The 19,455-nt window shown below is 56.7% G+C and overlaps 1 protein-coding gene across 4 annotated transcripts in view; it reads right to left on the bottom strand.

Annotated features, from left to right (window-relative positions):
• The window catches only part of FARP2 (FERM, ARH/RhoGEF and pleckstrin domain protein 2), a 98,306-nt gene that overhangs the window by 17,129 nt on the left and 61,722 nt on the right, over positions 1 to 19,455 (bottom strand). For all 4 annotated transcript variants that reach the window (XM_061412926.1, XM_061412928.1, XM_061412929.1 and 1 more), the window contains 7 exons: positions 14,767 to 14,862; positions 12,951 to 13,114; positions 12,570 to 12,638; positions 11,953 to 12,010; positions 10,175 to 10,409; positions 2,590 to 2,753; positions 179 to 268 (listed from right to left, as the gene is read on the bottom strand). In XM_061412926.1, coding sequence (XP_061268910.1) covers positions 179 to 268; positions 2,590 to 2,753; positions 10,175 to 10,409; positions 11,953 to 12,010; positions 12,570 to 12,638; positions 12,951 to 13,114; positions 14,767 to 14,862 — 876 coding nt within the window. The remainder of the gene's footprint in view (positions 1 to 178; positions 269 to 2,589; positions 2,754 to 10,174; positions 10,410 to 11,952; positions 12,011 to 12,569; positions 12,639 to 12,950; positions 13,115 to 14,766; positions 14,863 to 19,455) is intronic.

Raw genomic sequence — 19,455 nt, 5'->3', positions numbered from 1 at the left:
GTCGCAAAGAGTTGGATATGACTGAGCAACTTTCACACTTTGCACACTTCACACACATAGACATGCATACACAGATTTCGTGACGGCCAAGAGCAGTTTATCAGGAGGGATTCTGTCTCTGACCTAGATTTAAGAAGTAGTCAGAAAATCAAAGTAACAAAGGATTTAGGTTTCATACCACGGTAATAACTTCTAAATCCTTCAGGTATGTTCGTTCCGTAGCGAGAATCTCCTTTGCTATGAAATATGCCTCGTCCGTGGGCACGCACTGCAAAAGGCGCAGAGAGTGTGAGTGAGCATCTGCGGCCATGTCACCGACGGTCCTAACACACCGTCTCTTCTGCTGACATTAACACTGTTGTGTGATCTTCACATGTAATTCCCGAGTCACTTCTGAGTAAAAATATAAGCCCAGTTTTATCTCCCTCACATGTTTTTCTCATATTATGTTATTCTTTTTGAGAAAATAATTGCTGCTTAAACAGTGGCATACCCTGAAACTAATTATTCATTTTGTGATGAGATTATTGTTCCGATATCACTGCCAGGACTGCAGCTGATTAACACACAAATATAGGCAAACCTCAGAGAAACTGTGGGTTGGGTTCCAGACCGCCACAACGCGGCAAACGTTACAGCAAAGTGGATCAAATAAATGTGCGGGGACAAGTCCACGGCGACGAACCCTCCCGAGCGGGGAGGGCAGGGCTGCACCCCAGAGCGGCCCAGGCCTCGTGCCCGCCTGGGCCGGGGGCTGTCTCGACCCTGCAGGGCCCCAGGCCGCCCCGAGCAAGCCAAGGTCTGCGTGGCGGCCCCCCTCCACGCTTCCCCCTTGGCGCTCACCCAGCCCACTCCGTCTCTGCATGTTCACCCTCTGCTCCTCCACCAGGCGGAGGACTTGGGGCTGTCCCTCCTGTGGCAAGCGTGGCCACAGGCACCTGGGGTGTGCCAAGTGCAGAGGCTCCTGCCCTTGAGTGCACAGCCTCCCGGAGGAAACAGGTAGGAAGCAACTCTAGCTACTGAGGAAGTGGCCCGTCTGGGCAGCAGAGTGCACAGGACGGGGAGCAGGTGGGGTGCAGGGTGGGCGGTCCGGGCCAGCTCAGAGGTCAAGGGTGGGGGCGGGTACAAGGTGAGAGAAGTGGTCGTCAGCAGGAAGGCAGGGTCTTTGGGGCCTATCTGAGCACATGATGGTGTGCTGGCCCCAAGGTGAGTCTGGGGGCTGGGGCTGCTCGGGAGGTGAGCCAGGGTGAGGGGGGGCCCACGCATTCTGAAGGTCCGGGCCCAGGCAGGTGGAGGAGGTGAAAGAGTGCGGGAAGGGTGAGAGTCCAAGGCTGCAGGCGATCAGCTTGGGGATGAAGTGTGGTGGGGTCTGAGGCGTGCTGGGAAAGGGAGGCTGGGGGCCGGGGCTTCTCCCTGGGGCCTGAGACCAGCTCCACTGCGGGCAGCGAGTCAGGACAAGAAAGCCTGCAGGGAACTGCCCTGTCTAGGAGGGAGCATTGCTGGGAGGTGGAGGTGCCCAGAAACAACCACGGCAGCATCACTGCCGAGGTCACAGCCGCACAGCAGGTGTCACCAGTTAGTGACAGGGGCTGCCAGCAGTAGGGCGTCAGCAGTGGCTCATGGATGCCAGCCTGGGTAGCCAGGGCCAGCCCCGGATTTCCAGATCAAAGACCAGCTTCTAGGAAACTCAGCGGGGAGAAAGCAAAACGTCGGCTCCTCTGCCAGCCATACCCCAAGGTCAGGGCCCAGGTCAGGGCAGAGGGAGAAGCCGAGCTTTGTTCCCACAGAGCCCGAGGGGAGCCCACCAACAGGCAGAGGAGCACCCGTTAGAAAGGGTGCGCCAGCTCCGTTTCAGGCCGTCCCAGCACTGTGGCGCCTCACCAGTTTCTGCAGTTAGTGGGAGACGCTGGTAGGGAAGGGGTTTCAGGCAGCAAGCTGGCACTGGGCTCCGGAGGAGGACTGGGCAGCTCCCCACCCCCACCCCAACCCGCGAGCTGGGCAGCCAGACGCTGATGCCAGAGCCCAAGGCCGGGCCGGTGGACACCAAGGCTCCCAGACCCTGCGTTCCACCGCGGGGCTAGGAACACGGAGGCGGCCCCAGCCCTGCCAAGGGGTCATCAGGGAAACTGGGGCTCCCTGCCTAAAGCTGGGGGCCCCAAGGCCAGGGTGCCCCTGCTTCAGGCCACGGCCTCGCTTGCGAGTGGCATCTCACCTCGGTCCCCGGCTCTGCCTGCCAACCTCGTGCCTGCCCGACACTTAACCTGCAGGCGGGGGACTCACCTTCCGCCACAGGCCCAGCCCCGGGACGCCCCTCCAGGACCACCTCAGCCACCAGCCCCTGCTCCCCTGACCCCCGGGCCTCCTTCTAGCCCCTCCACTGTTAAACTGAAGCCAGTGGTTCGGGGAGCAGCAGGCTGAGGTCTCCGGGATCCAGCCCCACACTCAGAACCGACCGATGCCAGGAACCATGAGAGCAGCGGGGAGGCCCATCATGGTGCCGAAGCCCCCGGAGGCAAGGGGAGGGTTTCAAGACGGGCACCCCCCCGCCCCCCTCCACTTCCCAGCAGCAAGGCCCCCGGGGGCGCCCACCTTGCGTTTCGGCTCCTCCCGGTCGTCCATCCCGGCTCCAGCAGCGTCACTGAGGACGGGGCCCAGGAGGGGGTTGGGGCCCTGCACAGCTGGGCCCTGGGGGCTCAGGCCCGGTGGGCTCCTCTGGGTGGAAGGAGAAGGCTGAGGACTCTCCACGGAAAGGCCTGGAAGTGAACGGGTGATGGGGGGCGATGAGGAAGGGTGGACCCGAGGGGCAGCACCGCCACCAGGCCCTTCTGGGGACTGCGGCGGCAGGCACGGCTCAGTGTGACCCCGCTTCCCCAGGGAGCCTCCAGGGCAGCCTGGCCTGGGGCTTGGGGTCCCGGGAGATCGGCCGCCACGGAGCAGGGAGGGGACTGCAGGTGGGCGAGGAGGACAGGTGTGCTGAGGCCGATTCACTGACCCCACACCAGAAAGCTGGGTCACTCGGAGTTACCCGCACGGTTTCTACATCCCTGAATTGTTCATTAATAAGGCCTTTAATCTGGCGTTCTAGAATTATATCACAAAAGCAGTTTCTTTCCCTTCTTCAAGTACTGTTTGCTCTTGATTACACTGAGGCCAAGTTTTCACCTCGTTCTATTTCATCCAACATTTTGTAATACAAAATTATCTTACCTATTTAAAAAAATCCTCAAAGGTTTATTTATAATGTTTTTCTATGAGAAATTAGTAACTATTAAATGCCAAATTTGACAATTACCTTAAAGCAGAATTTCAGAAAAGATATTTGACTGGAGATTAAGAGCAACTTAAGATATCCTAACAAGTGCAGTGTGCAGGAGGTGGGTGTAGAGAGCTCCCACTCCGCAGCCCCACAGCCCCACAGCCCTGCAGCCCCGCAGCCCGGCCCTCCTCCCAGCGGCCCGGTTTCACATTGACAAGCTCAGAGCCCTGGGGAGCCGGAGCCGGGACCTCACCCAGGGCTTCCCGGGACAGGCTCCCCAGGCCGGATGGTAGAGCTGACCTCTGGGCTGCTCACACCACATCGATTCAGACACGGACAAATGTTCACTAACATCGGAAAACCTACAGGACAACGTAGAACAGAAACAGCTAGAACCGGTTTATTAAAATCTGCTTTCATTACACGTTTAAAATCGGCTAAGCCACCTTAAAATAATGTGACTTCCCCACGTCCCCTCCCGCCACGCCAAGCCCACGAGGTCATGTCTGCCCAAACACGGCTGCTTCGACCGGAGAAGAGGCTCGCTCCCCAGACGAGCTGTGAGGATCACACGCCAGAGTCCCTTCTGTCCCTCCTTAGTCTGGAGCAGCATGATGAGACACCGTGACCCACTGAAAATTCAGAAAAGAGCATGCAAGCGGAGGCTCGAGAAGGAGGGGGTGCGTGAACGCTGACGGCTGATTCACGTCCTCATTCGGCAGAAACCAACAAGACGCCGTGAAGCAGCCGCTCTTCAATCAAAAGGAAAGAAAACGTGTGCAGTCTGCTCACAAGGTGTGTGCTGGTTCCCCAGGCCTGCGTTCCCGGACTGAGGGCCGGCGCTCACGCTCACTGGTCCTGAGAGCAGGTCCACGGGGCGACCCAGCACCCTCCCGCCCCACACAGCCTCCTCCACGAGGTCACCCCCAGGAAGCTCGTAGTGCAGTTTACCAGAAGGTCTCGCACAAAGGCTTTAAAAGCAGAAGGTGACAGGTGAGGAGCTGGTGGTGGCACTGACGCCTCCTACAGGCAGGCCAGGGTGGGCAGGGTGGGCTCGGCAGGGGCGCCGACGGGCGGGCAACGATAGCTCGGGGTGGGCTGCTCGTTTGGAATCCACTGTTTGGCTTCTGGGGGTGGTTAGAGCCACCATCTGGTATTGTCACTGTGGGCACAGCTGCCCTTCTATCTGTGGGCTCCACATCTGAGGGTTCAATCGGCGAGGACTGAATTTATTCAGGGGAAAACGTTCCAGAAAGCTCCGGAAAGCAGCATGTGAATGTACACTGTTACGCCTGTTCAGAGCACTGCCGGCGCAGCGGGGGCCGTGCCCACGGAGAGGCTTCCCTGTCCGGGTGCGCCGGGGGCGGGCGCCACGCCGTTTCTCGGAAGGGCCCTTCCTGCGGGGGGCGTGCTTTCTCGGGCCCTGGAGCCAGCTGTGTGACTGCCGGGCGACGGCTGTGCTTGCCATTCTGCAAACACCGCCCACGCGTCCTCTAGTGACCAGACTAACGGGCACCGCAACCTGGCGTTGGGCATTTATTCTCACTCAATCTGTCGGCCACAGTGAAACGCTGCAGTCACACCCACATCTGTTTTGTCAACTCAGATGCCAGGAGATGGGGCGGATGCATCTGTGGGGTGCTGCCCTCAGGCACGTGGCAGGAAGCGTGTAACCACCCACACTCGAAGCTCTGCAGCGTGCAGGCCACCGTCTCTGTCGTGGAGTTTCCGTGTGGGGCCGTGGCTCTGCCAGCCACTTCCAGGAGGGCCTGGCATGTGTGAGCACTGCTCTGGACCCGTGTGATGGCGTGACAAGCACTGACCATAGAGAGTCCTGTCCACGCAGACGACCTGCATTAGCACACAGGCTAACAGGCAGGCGGGCGGCTCAAGCATTTTTAAGGCGCCAAACGTCGCGTTTTAGGTTCCACAGAGGATGTGTGGCCCTACCTGGTGTGGTAAAGAACCTCACACGCCTGTTAACACCGACCCGTGTGCAAGGTCGTCTGCTGGCCGGGGCAGCGCAACTGGGTGGCAGGAGTCCTGCTCCAGGACCAACGCTCACACATGGGGTGCACTCCTGTCCCCTGCGGCCTCGGGGACCTCCAGGTCCTGCAGACGGGCCACGTCTGCAAATGGCGTGTTGTGGCAGGGTCCAAAAGCAAATGGCTGGAGCGGGCGGACAGCTGCTGTCCACCCAGAGGCCACGGCAGGCTCTGCTCTCCAAGCCGCAGGGCCAAGGCCTGAGTGTCTTCAGAAAAACCACTGAAAATGTAAAACTTTCATGTGAAACAGTCAGCAGGGAGCCGCTCTGGAAGAGTTTTCTCTGTGGCCTCTATTTCCAATTGTTCCTAAGAATCCTCTCACAGTGTCGACGCCGTCTGGAGAAGCGCAGTCGTCTTCCCCCGCGGCCTTGTCCTGACCGCCTGACAGGGTGACAAAAGAGAGACCTCACGTTTAGACGGGAAGCTCGGCTACTTTCATTTCATACCTTTAAATGCTCTCCTTCAAAACCCAGTAATAAAATTATCTGGAAACCTTGTGCCTAATAGTGGAACAAGAGTCGGCTCCGGTTTGGAAAAGTCAAGGTCGAGTCTGAAGGTTAAGATGCTGCAGGGTCCAAGCTGCAGCAGCGCCTCGGTGGCTAGAAGGGCGACCACTCGTCCCGAAGAGCAGGGGAGCGCCCGTCTCCCGACGGTCCAGCGAAACGGCCCTGGGGGCTGGCAGAAGCCAGGCCGGGCTCCACGTCTGGCCCAGGGTTTTCTGAGTCACTTTCATACAAAATGCGGCTCATGAAGTAAAAGCTGCTCTGAGGGGTCCAAGCGCCACTCCCCTTCCTCCTGCTCTGAGTCCATCCTTCTCCCGAGGCTGACACCGCAGTCCGCCCATGGCCCCGATACTCAGGGGTGACGTCTGTGTGCACGGCGTGTCCAGGGGCGTCTCCCGAGTTTCCTTCTAAGTAAATATGACTCTTTCCTTGTTGAGGGAAGCAAGCACCCCGACCTACAGCTCAGTCCCACTCTGGGCCGGCTGTCCGGCCAACGCCCGCTAGGTGTGGGGTCTTCTCTGTGGGACACTCCTGCCGGCCCAGGGAGCAGGCTCTAATAAATGACACCTTCTGTCTAAAGCTTGAGAAGCTGTGACTTAATGATCCTCTGGACCACTGGAGCACCGGACGCAAGGTCCCATACAGTAGGCGGTCTGCAGGGACGTCGTTGGGAGGAAGGTGCGGCCCGAGTGGACGCTCCTGGAGAGTGAGGCCACAGGGCTTTTACGCTCCCGACCGCTCACGCTGGGGACCGACCAGGCTAACCCCTGGGGGCGCTGGCACGGAGGCACCAGTCAGGGACAGGGCTGGAGTCACAGGAGGGACCCACGCCCCCGTGACCCACTGTCCTCTCCTCTGAGGGCCGTGACTGCCCGCCGCAGGCTCCCGGGGAGCGTGGGCCAACGGGGGCCGGTCCAGGGCTGCCAGGCGCCCCACCACCCCCACCACACTGGGTGCCAGGTGTCCCCAGACCCCGCAGAGGAGGCGCCCCTCCCCAAGGCCTGCGCTGCCGGGCACTCTCCTCAGCCGGCCCCCGGGAGCAGCTTCCCGGGATGCGGGGGCTGGAGAAGCGCAGAGAGCTCTTGGCGGCCAAGGGGGGCCCAGAATCTGAGCAGCTGCCTCACTTCGGCCCAAGGATTGTATTGGGTGGGGGTGCGTCTAGCTGACTGCGGGGAGGCAATAACGGCCTCATTTTCAGAAGACACCAACAGCATGTGTTCCATGCCCAAGGACCACGTGGTTCCTCCCCACGGTGGGGGCTCGTGCGGGCCCAGAGGGGCAGACCTCAGGCTCCCTGCACCCCCCATTACGTGCTGACCACAGGGCCACAGCAGGCCTGAGCGGGGCTGCTCAGGAAGGCAAGAGGCTCCCCGCTGGCCTCCTGTGGGGAATCGTCCCTCACGGCCACAGTGAGACAGTCCGAGGCCAGCGTGGGGCCGGCTGCCTGCAGTCACAGACGGACAGACATCGGTGGGACCAGAGGCCACACGGGCTGTCTCAGGGGTGGGCTCGGCACACGAGACGACCTTCAGTGCATGTAAATCAAAAACCACAGGCGAGCAGAGAACAGGAAGCTAAAAGGCACTAAAAGCTGTAGCAAACGCTCCCTTATTTTATTGAGTAAACAAAAGATTTCTGAGTCAGTACATATCTGCAAATGCATAAGTGGCAATTTCAGTGGGAAACATACTTTCAGGAACCACAAGCCAGGAAACGTCAACATGTCTTTAAAGAATAAGCAAGTTCAGATTCACAGGAAAACGCCAGCCCTTTCCTCCTCACTCCTGGGGACGTGGACGCGTTCATGCAAAAGGCGGCACCAGGGGATGAGGCCGGCAGGCACGAGCTCTGGCCTGGGGTGAGGCTGGCACGGCCTCGCGCGTCTCCACAGCCTTAAGAACAGATGTGAGAATGCCCGTGTCGGGCGCCGCCGGGGCTTGGCCGTGTCCCTCCCGTTCTAAGGTGGGTTTGGTGACTCTGTGAACCAGGTGGGCCCTGCAGATGCAGACCTGGTGTCCGCGTCACACACCGCTGGGTCACGGCCTGCATGCCCAGAGGATCAACTGCCGCCCACCGGGCGCTCAGCCACCCGCGCGGTCCCGCACGGTGTTGGGAGACATGTCTGCGCTGGAAACCGCCGCGACTTGGCCAAGATGACCGTGGGGACAGCGAAGGGCTTTCACAGCAGTCTGTCCGCACGGCTTTTACTGCTCACACCTCGATCATTACCAACCACAGCCTTAGAAACACGGGTTACCTGGGAAAAGGGCTGCGGGGATCCTCGTGACACGAGAAGGCACAGGGACGCACGGCACCCGCGTCTGCGCGGCCGGCCTGGCCAGCATGAGAACTGAGGGAAGGGAGCGTCCCCGGAAGCCGAGGCAGGGCCGCGCTCCCGGCAGGAGTGCGCAGGCAAAGCACCGACACGGCAGCAGAGGCTGCCGGACGGTGCCCACACCTGCAGAGAGGCCTGGGCAGCTCCTCACAGCACCGCCAACAGGCCCCTGCCCACGGCGCAGACTCGACTTTCAGAAGAAAGCTGGCCTGTAAACACAGCTGTTCCACCAGGTGCAGCCGGAAGGGAGCACAGATCTCAGCCACGTCCTCAGGGTCGGGGACACGGCCACCTCACCTGTCCACACACACGCCCGGCCGGGCCTCAGGACCGCGTCGGGGGTGGGCTCGGTCAGAACCGGAGCAGCTGTGTCCAGCATGCGCCTGGCCCGAGGGAGGAGCTGGCGTTTGTACAAAAGGTGGAGCCCCCACGGCTCAGCGAGGCCCTGGGCGCCAGGTCTCCACAGGGAGCAGGTGCCCGTCAGCCTTGGCTGCTGCGCCTGGTTCTGCCTTCCCTGAATGGATCACAGAGCGCCCCCAAGACAGGCGGAGAGGACACGGCCCCATCTCCATCACAGGCTAACCCACTGCCTCCCCCAGGCAGAGCAGCCCCGGGGTCAGAGTCACGAAGGTGACTCCCCGGGCACCAGGCACCCTGGGTCCTAAGGCTGCGGCACCCTTGCCCCAGGACCTGGGTCTCGGGGGGCTCCCTCAGGGTCTCGCACAGTCAGATCAGACGAAACCACGGCCTAATTAGTCCTGGGCAGCGTCTCAACTTACAAAGCAGCGACAGGCATAAGGCACGTGTCCACTAAAGGCCAACGCAAACCCGAACCAGCACCACCCGAAACGCACGGTTGGGCTGCATGAGAGCAAAGGCTGCGAAGACGGGCTGGTCCCCAGGGCTGGCTGCGGACACGCGTCCGTCCCACCTCTGCTGCACAGCCTTCAGCACCGTAACAAGCGCATCTTATAATTTCTTGGCGTTTAAAACAGAACAGAGAACCGGGGGGATGAAGAATACCCAGCCGTGACCACAAAATCACTTCCTATGCCAAAGCCGACCACCTGAGCCTTCGCCCCCGGAGCGGGCAGGGGTCGCCCCGGAAGGGAGTCCGGGAGCGCTCAGGGCAGGTTCTTATCAATTCGCTCTCCGGGAATCAAATTCTTCACGTTATTCTGCAAGTCAAAAATGACTCTGTCTGCCCTGGCCTGCGCAAAGGGGCTACTGAAGAACAGGCTCACGTCTAGGGGGACCGCGGCCTCGGAGCCCCACGAGTCTGTGTCCGAGCTGCTCGAGTCCTCAGCCGCTGTGGGCGGGTAGCTCAGCTGCTCTAACTGGTCCACGATGTCTGAGAACTGGAAGGCCGAGCTGGCCTCGGAGCGCACGGAGCAGGCGGGGAAGTTGGCCATGGAGCTGCCCCCGGACGGCGGGGCAGAGCCGGGCATGTGTGCGGACAGGCTGCTGGGCAGGGGCGCGTTGCTCAGTGAGCTGGCCTCGGACTGGTTGTTCCGGAGCGAGCTGGTGTCGGACGGGCTCAGTAGGCGCTGCATCAGGCTGGCCTGCGCCTTCACCTCCAGCAGCTCTGAGGTGTCCAAGGGGTGCGCGTCACCGAGGCTGCCCTCCTCAAACTCAAAGCCGCACCCCCCATCCCCGGGGGCCACCTCCGGGGAAGACCCCTCGGGGCTGGATGGGCCAGAGCCTGGGCTGAGGCCGCCATAGGGGAAGGAGAAAGCCTCCGAGCCCCCGGCAAAGAAGGAGATGTCTGCAGGATCGTCGTCTATGAATTCCTCAGACACCTGCAGCTGGGCGCTTGTCAATGTGAAAACCGGGCCCCCTCCATGGCCCGGTGGGCTGCACAGGTGCCCCCCCCTGGAGGAGGAGCCCCCGGTCAGGGGTCCCTCGCTGCGGTCACCACGCCCCGCAGCCGGGTGCCCCCTGCCCGCGCCCCCTGAATCTGGGCCTGAGGTGGGGCAGCTCCGCCCCTCAGGACTCCGGGGGCCACAGCTCTTTGCGCCCCAACCGAAGCCGGCACCTTGGTGAGGCTGGAGAGCAGGCAGCCGGAGGGGCTGGGCCGTGGCCATGGAGCTCCTCTCTGCAGCTGGGCGCCAGGCGCCGGGCGCGGGGGGCCCCGTCTCGGAGCTGCCGCTGCCGACCTGGAAATCACGTGAGCCCGGAGGAACTGAAGGGGACGCGGGGGCCGAGCAGAAGGAGGCAGTTGTGGGCGATGGCGTCACAGGAGTCCTCACACCCTCGGAGAATGCGATGCTCTGGGGCAGAATGAGAAGAAAGAAGGAGTGTGAGACGGCAGGTCACGTTGGAGAGTTGCACAGCTGGCCGGGCTCAGACGAGCGCACCACGTGCTCCTTTCACGGCTCCTACAGCAGTGACGTTCTTCTATGAATAACGGAACCGCAGCTCTATGAACACAGGTGCGGGCCGAAGTTGGCTCAGGACTGCCTGTTCGAGGCCCCTGTGACCCCACTGTTCTCTACGTGCTCGGCACCACGCCACTTCTGTCACTAAAGTCCCGGGCCTCCTTGGCACCCGGGTCACCCTGAAGTCCCCTGGGGCGTCTCTGGACACTGGCGTCCCCTGGGGCTGGGTGGCTGCAGATGGGCTGAGCCACCCCTCAGCTAGCAAGGTGCCCCCGACCCACCAGGGCTGCTGGGGGATGGGACGCGTGGGTGCATCCAAAGGTAAGTTCTTCTAATTTCCAAGATTTAAGAAGGAATTCCTAAATAGAAAACATACTCAGAAGAGTTAAAGAATGCTTTTATTTAAAAACCCAATTAAAAAAAATTTGGGACACAGAAGTGTTACTATATGAGGTACAACTGTAGCTCTGTAAATACTATTAGAGTATAAATGATAAATTTGCAACAAAAATGAACACTGTGCAGCAATAAAAAATTATAAATATCAAACTATACAGCTGCACACAGAATTATGAAATAATATCACATGAAAAGAGCAGGAGCCTACATAAAAACAGGCTCGCATGTGGCACTCAACACGCAGACGTGAAGGCAGGGAGAGACGCCCACAAAGCTGACCGACACACGGCGCCGGCGGCTCCCGGCCCGCGTCTGGCAGCGTGGCCACAGGTCTCCTGTGCAGCGCGTGTGGGGCCTGCGTGTGCCTGGGGTAGCGGCCGTGGTCACGCCACACTTGGTGCACGCATCTGCTCCTTGCCTTTTACCTTTAACGTTATGGCAAAACGTCCACGGCGTGAACACAGCTTCACGGAGCACATCGCCGCCCGCCCCCCTGCTGGCATTATCATCACTTCTCACTGCTATAAAAGTTGTATTTCTCAGCTGTTTTCCTGACAACAAAAAGCACCATGCCCACTGCGAAAACCAAGTCAAATGAGAAGCACGAGAAAATGAACACTGCCCGGGGCCCGGCTGCCAGGGATAATGCTCGCAGCTGTGAGGTTCAGTCCCGTGAGGAAGAGGGCTCTCCACCGGCCAGTGTCACTGCTAACGCTTCCTGAGCGTGTCCTGCTCGGGCTCCACTCTTCTGAAACGAGACTCTTAGTGGCTCTTGAGTCACCCGACAGGTGGCCACATGCAGACCAGCCCGGACGGCAGTCGCCGGGGCCTCCAGGATCACAAGCAGCACCGTGACATGTGGCCGCCCACAGAGCTTCCTCTTCACTCAGGACTCCTTTCTGCAAACAGGGTCCCAGGACTGGAATTGCCACGTAAATGATGAGACTAACTTTAGGACTCCTGCTGCAACCACGCCAGGCTATTCCCTAAAGGGGACCGGAGACTACGTCGGGCACATTTACGCAGAAGCACTCACCTGCCGTGGCAAGTCCACCTTGAGGGCGCGGAGAGACATCTGGGTCTTGCTGTGTCTCCTGCGAGCAGAGGACAGGCCGTGAGCCCCACGCCCTGCTTGCATGACCCCACTGCTTTTTTATTTCATCTTCAGTGCATTTTGATAAGAATCCCATCATCAGAGGAGCTCCTGGAGCACAGAGCATCAGGGTGCCGACTCCGTTTCGTAAGGAAGGACTCACATAAAAACGTGGCCAAGGGTTTTTGTAACATGCCTGGAGGCATCTAACTAGAAATGGCAGGATGACAGAAAACAAGACGGCAAACAAAAATACACGCCAGAAGAGGTGGCATTAAGGAAGAGTTTCACTCACAGAAACAGTTTCAGATCCAAAGTTTAATACTAGGAAACCCATGCTCTGTAGAACACCGTGTCTAAGTGGAGCGAGGCAAACTGGGAGCAAGAAGTGGCATCTGCATCTGAACAACTCAGATGACAGTAAAACGCAGACCTTCACCATTAAGTGAGACAGAAGACATTTACATAGCCGCAGTGCCTTTAATTCAGGCCAAGGCTGAGATACTTCAAATGCTGATTTAAATGCCCACACTCTGCATCATGAAGGTGAGAGAATTTACCTTTCATACGGAACCCTCTTCATCCCACCGTCTTTGACATAATCAGCAAGTTGTTTCTGAGTTCTTCCACTGCGAATAAAATTCAGATTTTACAGGAAAGAATAAACGGTAATACACAGCACTAATTTTTCACGAAGCAAAGGAAAAGTAAGACTTGCCCAGCCTCTGTCTTAAGTTTACACATGCATTTAAAAAGTATGCTTTGCATTAATAAGCATAACCAATGTTCCAAACCGTCGTTAGCAGGCCTCTTTCCCCACTGCTCTATTTGCTGAGCTTCTCCAGTGGTTCTGTGGCTGCAGCCTGAACCACCCTCGCCCTGACTGGACGTTTGGGTTCTCAGCGCCACAAGGCCAAGAGCTGCCGGGTGCGGCCACTCACCTGTATCTGAAGGACGAGCCTCTGCTGAAGAGGACAGCTTTAGCTTTTGGCTTCGGCTGATCTAAGAGTCTGAAGAAGGTGTGATGCTCCACACAGATCTTCCAGAAGTTCTTACATTCATCTCTGCTACCCAACACGAACTCCAGGGTGTCCTGGTAGGGCCCCTACGAGTGAAAAGGCAAGGGCTTGAGTGGCCACAGCAGGAAGAAAATTTAGGAAGGCCGCAGGCTACTCCGAAGTTAAAACCAGGGAGCTTTTCTTTCTGAAAGTTGTATATAAACTTCTGGTTCCATTTATAGTTGAGAGGAGAAAAATACAGTGGTATATTTCTTTTGTAGAAATATCAGAGAAGTGCGGTCATCTACATCACAAGGGCTAACATTTTCAAGTTTCTCTTTGAAACCTTTTCCCACGTTAGAGGGAGCCAAGGCGTCTTTTTGCTGCTGACACGCTCACCTGTCCTCGCCCACTCACTTCCCTGAGGGTTTTCTGAGGGCGTCTGGATGAGCAGGACACAGAGGTTTCCAGGCTCACAGACATCACCATGAAGAAGCTCCTGCCGCCTCTCAGGGTTACTGCTTAGGATAGATTCCTAGGAATGTCACACTGAACTCAAAAACAATGCACACTTTTGGACGTTGTGATGTTCATCACCAGATTACCTTCCAGAAGAGTATAATATCAACACTTGAACTCCTCTGTTTAATCCTAAAAATCTTAAGTGCTTAGGAATCGACATAAAACATAGCCTTGCCAGGCGCAGAAACAGACACAGTTCAGGATTTGCACTGATTCTCTTTTTTCCCTGTCTCTGTGGAATAACGGCCAAAACTTTTAACTTGTAGAGGAAAAAAACTAGCCTTTTACTTGCATTTTATATGTGTTCTTGGCATTCTTTACACTTCTCTTTCATTCTTAGAAGAAATATTTGAATAACAAACAATTAAGTCATCTGTCCACACTTTCCACACAAAATAAACAACTTGCAGGTCAGGTGACCCTGGCTGGACAAAGGCCCTGCTAATCCAGGGCCTCTGAGAAGCTTAGGGGTGGCCCCTCCAGGGACTGGCGTGAGGCTGAGCTGCGGCCCCCAGGCCCCCTCCCACGGCGGCTGGCTGATTCGTCTCCCAGCTCCCTGGCACAGTGGACGAGTAACACTGTGAACATCTTAGAATCGTCTCAAGTATTGGATTTTTCTTCCCATCAGACTGTACAGACATTTATGTTTGTCCCTTTTTACTAATTTCAGTAAATTTATATTTAATTATTAACTTATGGACTCACAAAGGAAAGGAACATTTATTTTCTGAAAGTCAAGGCTTCCTCAGAACCAATTTCAATTTCTGAGTCAAAGACACAGAATACTGGCAACACCCTCCGTTCCTGCTGGACAGAAGCCCCAGCACTGATGGGTTGCGGGGCTCCGGACCACAGCTAAACACTCTGTGCTTCAGCTTTGTCACCCAAAAGAGCGGCTGCAGTGAAGCTACGGTCCTCAGCAGCCCGGGAGCCCGTCAGCCGTGGACGCTCTCAGGCCACTCGGGCACCCCGGGCCGCCAGCACACCCTGAGGCGGGCCCCCTGGGCAGGTCCCCCCAGAGCCCATCCCCAGCCATCCATCCCGCTCTTACATTCTTTTTTTTTTTTTGGTGTTTTTGTTTCTTTCTTTTTTTTTTTTTATTTTATTTTTAAACTTTACATAATTGTATTACCGCTCTTACATTGTTGTGTGCATTGTGCTGAAACGATATACCAGTAATTAACAACTGAGCAGAGGGCACGCCCCTAACTTCGGGAGCTCTCGTGATAACACTCACATGGACCTCCGGGTGGAGTTTGATGAGGAACCTTTTCCTCTTGAAGCTGAGCTTTCGGAGCCTGGACCAGTTGAAAGTGTTGATTCTGGTGCTGCTCTAAAATCCAAGAGACAGACGCTGAGTAACGACACACGTGTAATCCAGACACGCACACACGCTTTCTCATGAAACAGAGGTTTGAGTTACAGCCTTGCTAGAAAGTGCAGCATTATACTCAGAAACAAATTATATTTAGAACTCATTATACAGATGTTACATTCAGAACGACTCAATTAAAATGTCAATACTAAACATACTAATCTGTTTTAGGAAGAGCACTTTGCTGCTCTGATACAGCTTTGATACAAACTTTTTTTTTTTGTCAGTGTTAACAGTGAACATTTGGCAGCCACCCCAGCAAGGACAGCGCTTGGGAGGGGCTTGAGGGTGGCTGGGCAGGGATGGAGCAGAGCTGTTTCTCAGCGAAGGAAAGAGAGGAGGATAGAGTGATCCCAGTGGTGCTGGACGGACCCGGAGCCAGGGCTGAACTCTGGACTCCCCAGACAGAGCGAGCGCTGGGGCCCGGACCGGCTTCTAAACACTCTTCACCTTGGAGACTGGGACTGGCTGCTCTCCCAGGGTGGGGCAGGCAGGGAACAAAGGGACCGGACCCTGTTTTTGTGTGAGAAAGTAAGTAAGTGCTCAGAAGGGACAGGGAGGTGCCGAGAGGCACAGAGTCACCTGAGAGGCGATTTAAAGATCAAAAGAAACTATGGCAGCAGACCAAACCTCAGATCACAGCCGGAATTACAGCTCAGTGACGGTAAGAGCAGGAGACAAGCCGGGTGTCCACAGAGAGGGAGTAAAACAGGTGAGAAAGCCCCTCCAGCAGCCTGAGTAACGGAATTTAAAGAGCGGCCTTTTGGCCACCCTGAGGGAAATTCAGTCTTAAAGTATCTCTCCACAAATACTAATTACAGAGGACAAAAGTCTCCTTGCGGGCTTCCCTGGTGGTGGAGTGGGTAAGAACCCCCCTGCCAGCGCAGGGCCGTGGGTTCCACCCCTGGTGTGGGAGGGTCGCATATGCCCCCGGGTAACTAAGCGCGCACCAGCACTCCCGAGCCTGGGCACAGTGGAGAGGAGCCCTGCTCACCACAGCCAGAGAAGCGCAGCGACAGAGACCCCGCGCAGCCAGCAAGCAAAGACACCGCTTGTGAAAAGTCAGAGGCCTGTCAGTGCCTTCCGAGCAGGTGCCGGATGCCGCATCCCGGCAGGGACAGATGGCTCCACAGGGCTGCGCCGGGCACAGCCTCGCACCCGTGACTTGCTGCCCAGGCAGCTTAGTCTCAGCAGCAGCCGGGCCGGGCAGGCCCATGTCACAAATGACTGGCCCAGAGCTTCCAGGGCACCGCGGCCGTGAGGACAAGGAGAGAAGTGAGACACTTCCCGCTGAGGATCCTGGGCAGACCCTGGCCGGGCGGAGCAGCTCAGCTTGGGTGGGAGCATCTGAAATCATGAGGTGGGCGTGCCTGGGGAACCTGGGTGGGGGTCCCCGGTGAAGGGGCTCACGGCACGCTCTTGTACTTCTCTGAACTTGAAAACTTTTCAGAATAAAAACTCTGAATGTATGGAAACACTCTCTGGCATTTTCTTTTCTGTCCTTGGTCTTCATGACCATTTACTCTTTTCCACAAACTCAGGATGGGGGAACAGCAAGATGAAGAATGCTTTCCATTCAAGATACTAAAGCCAAGCCCAGCACTTTAGCCGTAAGGAGGAAGGGGGCTTGGAAACACGCACAGCACGGACATGCTCTGAAACGAGGGGAAGCAGAGATGCCGCGGCCGGTCCTGGGGAGGGGCAGAGGAGGGGTGTTCGCGGACAGAGGCGTAGGGTCAGCGAAGCTGGGCAGGGCGGGCCCAGGGCCCGGGAGGGCGGCGTTGACGTTTTCTGGAATCGGGGCACCAGCTGCACGATTCTGCAAGTATATTAATACTGAAAACGCTGACTTATACTTCTGAAGGGTGGACTTCACGTTCTGTGAATTCCGTCTCAATTCTTTGCATTCCTGAGTTAAGAGATGTCCCTGAGATCCCGACTCAAACGTCAGCCCCCACCTCCCCGCGCGGCCGACACACCGTCATTCCACCTGAGGCTCAGAATGAGGCACTGGAGGCTTCTCAACTCCATCCTCAAAACCAGCAAACCTTAAAACATCAACAGAAGAAAAGGCCGCACCTCAGCTCCTGGCCCTGGACGCAGGGGCTCAAGGGAGTCGGGAAGAGGGCCTGTCCAACGACTGTGTGTCCACACAGCTGGCTCAGGCTGCTGTCTGCCTGGACTGCAGCCCACGGGCCCCCCAAATCTGACCTGTGCTGTTGATCATGTGAGTGCTGCTTGCAAACTGGGCAGGGGTGGATCGCAACTGCATTTTCCTCCTTTATCTGTAATTCTCCCAGAGTTACTAACTGCCTCTTTCCATCATTTTCTATGCACCCATCACTGGTTCAGCTCAAAACTTCCCTGCAGACCCTTAAAACTCTCCAGTGTGATCTCACCATGACATCACTGACTGGCTTTCTTTTTTGGTTGTGCCACAGGGCTTGCAGGATCTCAGTTCCCCGACCAGGGAATGAACCTGGGACCCAGGGGTCGAACAGGAGACGTGGGTTCAATCCCTGGAAGGGAAGATCCCCTGGAGGAGCAAATGCCAACCCACTCCAGTATTTTTGCCTGGAAAATCCCATGGACAGAGGAGCCTGGCGGGCTACAGTCCATGCGGACACAAAGAGTTGGACACAACTGAGCGTGCGCACACACACACACACACACACACACACACCCCCCACAGCAGCAAAGGCCTGAGTCCTAACCACTGGAGCCCCAGGGGACTCTCCGGTCAGGTCTGTTTCTTTCCTGGCAGTCTTCCCTGGAGCCCCTATGTCCTTCTGCTAACACAGGTTCTTCACATCCAAGCACGGCCACCCCCCAACACTTCCCAACACACTGCCCTGTGTTCTCGGCTCCCACCTTGGTCCTCTCCCGCACCTTCGGCCTTCAGAAGGCTGCGCGGGGACTGAGTTTTCTGAAAAGCAGCATGTCTGGAAATGCTTTTCCTTTCTTCTTGCGTAGCAATCTGGCTGCACAGACATGGAACTCTGGGCTGGAAATGACTTCTTTTCACATCTAGAACCTCCATCTCCCAGTGTCCAGCGCATTTCACGCCTCCGCGCCTCTCCCCAGGAAGCCCTCTGATCTTTTGTGTTCTGACATCTCAGAAGGACAAGTCCTGACGGATCTCCATTCACTAGGAATAAAGCCTGTGGGCACCTTCCATCTGGAAACCGGTGCCTGGAGGATTGGACGTTTCTCCTCCTGTAACGTCTGTAGCAATTCCTCCGCTGCCGTTTGGGTCCAGGCTCTAGAATCCTGGGATGCTGGGCCACCTGGGCGCTGCTGGAGTTCCCTCTGCTTCTCTCCCGTCTCTCACCCTTGTCTCTCTCTCTTCTTTGCGGAGCTCTCAGCCACGTCTCCCAGGCCTGCTGCCGCCAGCCTGCGCCTCTCTGGGCCCGTGTCCCTGTGCCTGCCCGGCTCTTGCTTCAAGGTGTGGGCTTTTCTCCTACTTCTGAGGCTTCTTCGAGAAGGTCTTACATACACACTGGAGGTTGGTGGCAACCCTGCTCTGAGCAAGTCTATGGGCACCGTTTTCCCAACAGCGTTCACTCACTTCTCTGTACCACGTTTTGGGAATTCTCACAATATTTCAGACCTCTTCATTATTATATTTGCTAAGGTATTTGTCATCAGTGATCTTTGACATTACTACTGCAAAGGGATTATGACTCTCTGAAGGCTCAGATAATGGTTAACACTTTTAGCAATAATGTACTTTTAAATTAAAAAAAGAAAGAACATGCAATATAGTAATATACTAACAAGGCACCAACATGAGTCCAGATTTAGCATTCCCCTCTCCCCTCTTCGTCTCCCTGGTGGCTCAGATGGTAAAGCCTCTGCCTACAGTGCGGGAGACCCAGGTTCAATCCCTGGGTCGGGAAGATCTCCTGGAGAAGGAAATGGCAACCCACTCCGGTATTCTTGCCTGGAGAATCCCATGGATGGAGGAACCTGGTGGGCTATGGTCCATGGGGTCACAAAGAGTCGGACATGACTGAGCGACTTCACTTTCACTTTCTTTCTCCCCTCTTCTGAAAGCCTGCTGACTCTAGTCACCATCTGAGGGGTGGCCAATGCCAGCTTTTCCGCAGGGAATAAATTGTGTCTTGTGATTTCCTCTCTTTTCCCCACAGGAGGCAGCAAGTCACACACACAGCTCTGAGTACTCTCTCCGTGTAGCAGCACATCTCAAAGACCGTCTCGTTTATTAGGACAGCGTCTGCATCCTCTGCAGAGGTGGCCAGTCACCCCGTAACATGAGTGCAGCACCGTTTGCATAACCAGCCTTCTAACAGTTAATTACCAATATTTTACTATGACAAACCAGGCCAGAATCAAAACTCACAAGAGAGAGTTTACGCTCATGCTGAAGCTGTGCCCTGTTCCTTGGTGACGAGGGATGGGGTAAAGAGGCTCTCCTGCTTTTGCACCTCCTCCAGCCCCGAGTTTCTGCTTTTCTGAGTCTCTTCTTCCCACAAGTTTGGCACCTGCCCTGCAAATACCATCTTCCTCGGAAAGAAGGCTTTCCTCAAG

Source organism: Bos javanicus, chromosome 3, assembly GCF_032452875.1.
Source record: "Bos javanicus breed banteng chromosome 3, ARS-OSU_banteng_1.0, whole genome shotgun sequence".
NCBI classification, from domain to species: domain Eukaryota; kingdom Metazoa; phylum Chordata; class Mammalia; order Artiodactyla; family Bovidae; genus Bos; species Bos javanicus.
This window is presented reverse-complemented; position numbering and strand designations above follow the sequence as displayed.